General features: G+C 45.1%; 1 protein-coding gene across 9 annotated transcripts in view; it reads right to left on the minus strand.

The window, feature by feature from the left end:
- The window catches only part of CD244 (CD244 molecule), a 29,954-nt gene extending 23,645 nt beyond the window's left edge, over window positions 1–6,309 (minus strand). For 3 of the 9 annotated variants that reach the window (XR_012501346.1, XR_012501348.1, XR_012501349.1), the window contains exon 1: window positions 5,180–5,902. Coding sequence is in view for 3 of the 9 variants with exons in the window: in XM_074349689.1 (XP_074205790.1) it covers window positions 5,180–5,240 (61 nt within the window). In the remaining 6 variants the exon portion in view is untranslated. Of the gene's footprint in view, window positions 1–1,352; window positions 1,488–5,179; window positions 5,903–6,099 lie in introns of those variants that run through there. The other 6 variants (XR_012501350.1, XR_012501347.1, XM_074349688.1 and 3 more) reach the window with 6 other exon arrangements.
- Between the last annotated feature and the right edge of the window lie 1,355 nt (window positions 6,310–7,664).

A 7,664-nucleotide genomic window follows, 5' to 3' on the forward strand; every position in this document is an offset into this window, starting at 1 on the left:
CCCCGCAAAATTTTGCATAGTTCTTGAAACACAGTAAGGGTTTCATGAAGTGTTCAACTGATTTATTAATGAATTTAATTCATTTCCCAGAAATGACGCTCATGTAAGATTTTCGTGCAGACTACCAGGGAAGCTGCAGAGATGTGGTTCCCTTGGCTTCGACTTTCACCTTACAGGCTCCACATCTTTGCGTTTTCATTTCCCATTTGCAGGCCCTCAGAATGCAAAACCAGTGACCCTGAAGCAACTTGGAACTCTCATGCACTGCTTGGTTCAACCACTTTGGAAAATAGTTGGGAGCATCTGCTAGAGGCATATGTACATACTCAGTGACCCTACCCCTAGGGATACACCTAACAGACATGCGTGAACAAAAAGGCTCACAGCAGCATTATTGTAATAGGGGAAAAAACACCCTGGAAACAATCCAAAGGTTCATCAATAGCAGAATAGATGAATAAACTACTGTATAGTCATCCAATGAACTACTATACAGTCATGAAAATGACCTGCTACAAGTGATAACAGAGATGAATCTCATCAGATGTTGAGCAAAAGAAGCCAAATACAAGAGTATACCTTATGATTCCATTTATATACAGGCAAAACTAACCTATGATGTTAGAAGTCAGAAGGGTGATTATATTTGTGGGAGAGGGAGAAGGTAACAGAGAGAACACGTGGTAGGTACAAGGGTATATTCACTTAACAATAACTCATTTATATGTACATTTATAATTTTGTGCACTTTTTTGTACACCTGTCATGAAGACAATGGCCCAGCTATCTCTAGGGGAATTTTTATAAAACTGGTTTCCTCCAGGATGGTGCTGCAACCCTGAGTTCTCTGAGTCCCAGTCTCTCTCCTGTGCCCAGTTACTTCACTATTCACACTTTGTTGGATGGTAAGTCCAATGAGAAGACAGGCAAAAATGAGTCCAGCTTTCTTAGAACTTGTCTGAATCCCAGCCAGAGGAGTTGCAATCAGAGAATCCTTCCTGAAAAGTGAAAGTTTCAACACTACCTATATGAACAGCCAGCAACTTTCAGAGATAACCTGTGAGATGCTGTCCCTGCCCTTTTTCCCCCACCCCAGCACGTCTCATCCCAGGCCTCGAAGCCCCTGGGCATTCACAGTCTCCAGTGTATCCTTTGGGGTTTCCTCAGAATGCACAGCCAAAACCTGAATTTAGGGTCCAAATGAACTTCAGGACCCAGGCCCACCCCTGTGGACAGTAATTTGAAAGTCCCTGCTCCCCAACACATATGGTCCCCAAATCATCCCAATCAGCATCTAAGACACTTGAAAATAAATCATTTATTCACTCAACTAATACGTTTTGAGCACCTACCGTGTTGGGCGCTCTGTTGTGCAATAATCACGGCTGCAATTACATACTGATTCGTACGATAGATGTAGACTCTGCGAACAAAGGGCTGTGTACTTATTCACCGCGGAATCCTCAGTACCCAGCCCAGTGCCTGGCACAAAGCTGCTCAAAATGTATCCAGAGAAGAAGTGGGAATGGGGGGAGATGCTATTGTGAAAACAATTAGAATATTTTACAATACAATGTAATCATGTAATTAGATGTCTTGACAACATGTTCCTTTAAGTTAAAAATGTCGAAGTCTCCCTAGGATCCTGGTTGTGAACATGAGAAACCCTCAGAAAAGAGTCACACATTAAAACTTTATCATCCTGTGGGGGGAGGGTATAGCTCAGTGGTAGAATGCATGCTTAGCATGCACAAGGTCCTGAGTTCAAACCCCAGTACCTCCATTAAAATAAACAAATACGTAAATACATAAGTAAACCTAATTACCTTCCCCTCCCCAAAATAATAATTTTTTAAAAAAGGAATTTTTAAAAAAATCTGTCATCTTATCTCAAGATTCTTTAACTCACTTTCTAATCAATTAACGTCAACAAAAGATTACTGAATAGTCTCTCTTCTTGACTCTGATTACAAAACTAAGTGAAATATATGCTCGGCCTCCAAAGAGCTGAATAACATGAGCATTCATTTTGGAGGACTTGTTATAGCTCAACACTTTCCTATGCACTTTATATACTATATCTCACCTAATCCTCATACATCCCCTGTGAAGCAGGCAGCACCGTTAACTTCATTTTATGGATGAAAAACTGAAACGTAAGAGGTTAGTTAACTTCCTCGAGACCACAGAGGTAGTTGGTACATGATTTAAAATCTAGAACAGCTTTTCCCAATGAAACTTTCCAGTAGGCAGATAAACTCACTTTATTCCTGGGATTATTTAAAATATTCACTCATTCATTTGTTCATTCAATGAACATGTATTGAGGGTCTACTTGTGCCACATCCTATTCTGGGTGCTGAAGTACAGCAATGAACAAAGCAAACAAAAGCCCTGGCCTCAAGGATCTTGCATTCTAGTGTGGAAAAGAGGAGCATAGGAGACAGAAAATAAGACAAATAAGTAAACACATAGTATGTAAAATGGAGATGAGCACTACAGAGAAAAAAAAAGTGAAGAGGGTTAGTTGCAGGAGGGAAGGTTGACATTTTTAGTGAGGAAGACATCACTGCAGAAGTGGCATTTAAGCAGAATAAGGAAGCAAGCCTCATGGCAAATGAGGGTGGAGCAGGTGGAAGAAACAGTACAAAGCCCCGAAGGGGAATGTGCATGAGGACATGTGGCTGAAATACAGTGAGAAAAGCAGAGAGGAAGGAGCAGTGTTCAGGGAGGCCAGATCAGGGGGCCATTGTAAAATGTACAGCTTTTGCTCTACCTGAAGTGAGAAGCCTTTGGAAGACTTTGCAAAGCCCAAGAGTGTTATGAGCTTCTTACATACATATTATGCATATTGAATTCTTCAATAAACTGTGTCTTAGAAAAAATGTTTCACTGTCATCATGTCTCCTGATAGGATGTGCTGAACAAGACTAGGCATCGCTTTTGCAGTGTTCCTGCCAAAAATTCATGACGTGAGTCTCGCGACAAAACATCAAACAAACCCAGATGGAGGGGCCCTCTAGAAAACAAGTGACTTGTACTCCAAAAAATGTCAATGTCAAGGAAGATGAAGAAAGGTTGGGGAATATTTGTAAATTAAAGATGACAAAAAGACGTAACAACTGAATGTAACATGTAATCCTGATTGGATTCTGGATGGGAAAAAAGATGCCACAGAACACATTTTTGGTATAGTTGGTAATATTTAAACATGGACTATATATATTTGATTGTATCAACACTAAATTTACTAAGTTTGGTAATTGTGCTGATATGATGTGATGTGATACATATGATGTGATGTGATGTGACATATGCTATGATATGATGTGATATGATATGATATCATATGATATGGGAATATCCTTGTTATTAGAAGATATGTGCTAAAATAGTTAAGAATAAAGAAGCATGATGTCTGCAACTTACTCTCAAATATTCCACAAAAATAATTATTATTGTATATTCATATGCACATACATATATTCGGAGAGAAAGACAAATACAGCAAAAGTGAGAAAATGTTAACAACTGGTGAATCTAAGTGAAGGAAATATAAAAGGTCTTTGTACTATTTAGCAACTTTCCTGGAACCTCAAAATTATTTTAAACTAAAAAGTTTAAAAATTGAAACAAATAAGCAGAGCAGTTTCAGTCAGTTTACACTTGGCAGGTCCCCACAGACACAAGGCAGAGCAAGAAAGAGAAGCTCCCTGAGATCAAAATCTTTTCCTCCCTGTGCTCGAAGAATCACTCGCTTGGATCACCCTGCAAGGGGTTCAGCACAGTCATGCCCAGAGACAGTGCCACCGACCTGGGAACCAGGATGCAGGGAGCATCGTCCCCCTACCACACAGGGTCATGGTCTCAGACTCAGCCTCAGCCCTCTGTCACTCCTACCCCCAAAGCCAGGCATCAAACCCTGTGGGTCCTTCCTCGGCTTTTGAGGCTACTTAGCCCAGGTTCCAACCTAGCTCTCTTGCCTAGAATCCTCGGTCTTTGGGTCCCCCGAGCCCACATACAAGAGCCCCAGACTCCAGACTTCTCTCACTGCTCCCCACCCCATTCCTCATCACACCTGCCCTCCTCTGGATTCCCTGCCAGTTGATACTCGTTACAAATACCAGAGCCTAGAATGTTCTTCTTGAAGGACCCAAGTGCTCAGGGGCTCGGTAATGAAACTGAGTACCCAGGGATGGCTTCTAACGGGCCCTGGACAAACACTGCCCTGTGCCTTGTCTCCTCCCTTTGTGCCCAAGCGTGGTCTCACTCCACCCCTACCCATGATGCCCCTCAGTGAGTCGCTGATCTAAAATGCAGGCTCCACATCTCAGAGCATACTAGACTCAGGGTTGGAGGGAGAGGGGAGCAGCCCTCAGCTGAGATTCCCCACCCACCCAACTCCACCCGCCCCAGTAAGCATTAGACAGCTTGGGGCCCAGCTGACAGTTTCCAGTTTGCTGTGAAGCTTCCTAATTTTGTCTCCTTCTCTTCCCTTCCCTGCCCCCTGCCCCAGCCAACATTTCCCTAATAATTCTCAGGTTCCCACAGCCCCTGAGCTGCTGTAGGAGCTGGGGGATGAGGCACCAGGCCATGCAGGTAAAGCCCCTGTTCTGGCCTTGGCCTCACACCACTCCCTGCCCCTTCCCCCAGCTCTCCATCTCTCCTCCCCAAATCCCCACCTCCTCATCACCACCTCTCCACCACCACCCACCTCCTGCCAGTTTTCCTGCCTCAGGAAACAATCTGTCAGTCCCTGAGCTCCAGAACCACCTGACTTCCTTGGAGAAACCCAAGCTCAAGGGCCATTTCTCCTCTCTGCTGGTAATCGCGCCAAATCAGAGGATATTTTATTTGTCCTTCTTACAGCCAGCAAGGAGGACACTTTCTCCCCACTATACAGAAAGGAAAATTGAAGCCAGTGGGAAGGACTCACCTTGTCCGAGGCGGCCTGGATTGCTGATGGCTTGGCCAGATGTACTGCTCAAGGACCTCCCAACCCACTGCCAGCCTTTGCTGTCTGACCCAGCCTGTCCAGAGCTGTGGGGAGCTGCTCAGAGTCACGGGTCCAGGTGACCACGTAAGCAGCACAATCCAGAAGCTCTGGATTCTGATTTCCCTGAGGGCCACGGCCCCTTGTCCATGCCAGCCCCATCCCTGCCAGGCTGGGCCTCCTTACCTTGGCCCTGGTGCCCCGTGATGAGCAGGAGGAGCGTGAGGGCGAGCGCTTGCCCCAACATCCCTGCAAGACTGGGAGTCAGGCCGGCTCCTCTCCCTGCAGACGCTCTGCCCCACACAGGCTCAGCAGCCGCCCATCAGCCGGAGGGTGACACGGAGCAGAACTGCCTCGCTATCGGGCTCCAGCCACAGTTTCCTCAACTTGAGGCTGTTCTCATCAACTGAATGCTAACAAGGCCTGGAGGAAGCCCCAGTCCCTGGACCTGGTCTGACAGTTCCCACAAGCTAAACTTGTGAAGATTGCATCGTGGGCGGGTGCTCAGAGTTCACAGTGACTCAGAACCAGCTTCAAAATCTTGTCCTGAGCTCTACCCCAGTCCAGCTGCTTTGTTCAAAACAGCAGATGCCCAAGCAATTTTCCAATTCTCTGCGTCTTATGGGCAAGATGAAGAGGACTCCAGGGAAGCCTAACAGCCATTTTCTGAGCCTGTTCCATCCCAACAGCCATCGAGAAGGTGGAGGGGAGAGGGCTTGTGAAGAATACAGTCTGAGAAGTGGAACCCCAGATAAGTTAGTGAAATGTTGCAGGAGACAAGCAGCGGGCACAAGAAAAATCTACCAGGCCTGGGGATTCCCTGCCAGTTGATATCAAAGTTTAAGCACGTGCAAATTAAATTTTTTTCATAAAAATTTGCTTTTGCTCTAGTTTCCTATCTGTACTTCTATGTTTCCTCCCTTCTTCTTTTTCTACTTTCCCATAATTGTTCTTTCTTCCTTCTCTCAGCTTCTCTCACCCAGACAGGATGTAGACCTATTTTTGCTGCCCTCCACCCCCAACACACACTTTGATTCCACCCTCCAGCAAGGCCAGGCAGAGCTGGATCCTCTTCACACCCCCAGGGAGGGGTGAAGGCATCTCACCTTCCCCAGAATGCAGTTGCTTTGAGGCTACACTCCAGAGTTCCATGCCTTTTTCTTTCTTCTGCTTTCCCCTTTGCAGAAAATACTTTCAGTTCCCTTCAGTTCAGTCCTGCTTCTCCTTTTCCATCTTTTGATCCATTCCCAGTCACCCTGTCTGAAGCTGGGCTGAGGGGAAGCAGACTGAGAGGCAGCAACGATACTCTGAATCAAACACTGGGTTCGGAGCTGAAGATGTAGACTGAGTTCCAGCCCAGCAGCTCACAACCCGCGTGGCCCTGACCATGCTAATTTTTGAAACTGTAGGGTCAACAACACTTGGCTCCCATCCCTCACAAGGTTGTCTTCAGAATCAAATTAAAAACCGTACCTAAGAGTATGCATGTAAAGAACTCTGGACAAAGATACAGTTTTGTTAGTTTTTTTAAAAACGTAGACCTATACAGATTTTTCCAGCTGACCTAATGGTTATCAGCTCTCCTCCCCTTTGTCTCCACCCAAGGGGCAACCCTCAGCCCTGGAAAGTTTCCTCATAATTAATCTGGTCATGTGCTTGATGAGATTGTGAAGTGGTACTTGACCAGTTGAGAAATGATGAGTTACAGCATGATGCAATCAGGAAGGGTGCATTTCCTCCCGTGAAAGATGGAGGACAAAGTCCAGCTGTTCAAAGCAACGAATGGACAACATGAATTAGGAATCTGGTTCACTGAGCCCAAACCCAGCACCAGTGCCATCCTCTTCCCACCAGTCTTGTGGGTGTCTTACCATCCCCTGGAAACTAAGCTGGGAGCAGGTAGACAGTTTTGTGTCCTGTGGTCCTTACCATACTCTACCCTATGATACTGCTGTTTGTTCCACACACAGCCCTGCCTGACTCTGAGCTCTTCTACATGATGAAGGCTTTGCTCTCCTCTCTTAGTGTTTCCAGAGCCTGGGCCAGGGCCTGGCTCTTAATAGTTGATTATAGATTGTTGCGTACTGAAGGAATGATGAATTCCCCAGAGAAATCATTTCCTTTCCCTTTGAGATATACTGGTAAACTACATCACCATGGTCCCTGCCTTCATGGAGTTTATATCTTGCCCTTCAGGATCCACATACAGACAGCCCTTCTATGTAATTCAGCCACTTTTGCATGAAGACCCAAGATTCCAGAGTCCACATAAACACAGAAACTCCTATATTCCCAACTCCGATGCATATTCCTCAGGTCTTTGTAAGTCTGTGACATTTAAAGGTCAGTGGCCACCCAAGAATTAAAGTTTCATCAACGCCCATCCTCTCATCCTTCTTTTTCTCAAATCATACTTTTACCATGTTTCACTGAGTGAAGGTCATTCTAGTATACCCCAGCCACAAAGTTGACAAGTCCCCAAGACCACTGTAAGTTTGGAGTTCCTAAAACCACCTTCAGTTTTGATAATTTACTAGAAGGCAATTTAACACTAATTATTAACATGTTAAATACATATGCCCTTTCACCTGGCAATAGCCCTCTTTGAATTTATCCAACAGAAATACTCTCATTAATGCATGAAGATACTTTCACAAATGCCCAAAAGTAA

The sequence above is a fragment of the Camelus bactrianus genome, chromosome 21 (assembly GCF_048773025.1).
Source record: "Camelus bactrianus isolate YW-2024 breed Bactrian camel chromosome 21, ASM4877302v1, whole genome shotgun sequence".
NCBI classification, from domain to species: domain Eukaryota; kingdom Metazoa; phylum Chordata; class Mammalia; order Artiodactyla; family Camelidae; genus Camelus; species Camelus bactrianus.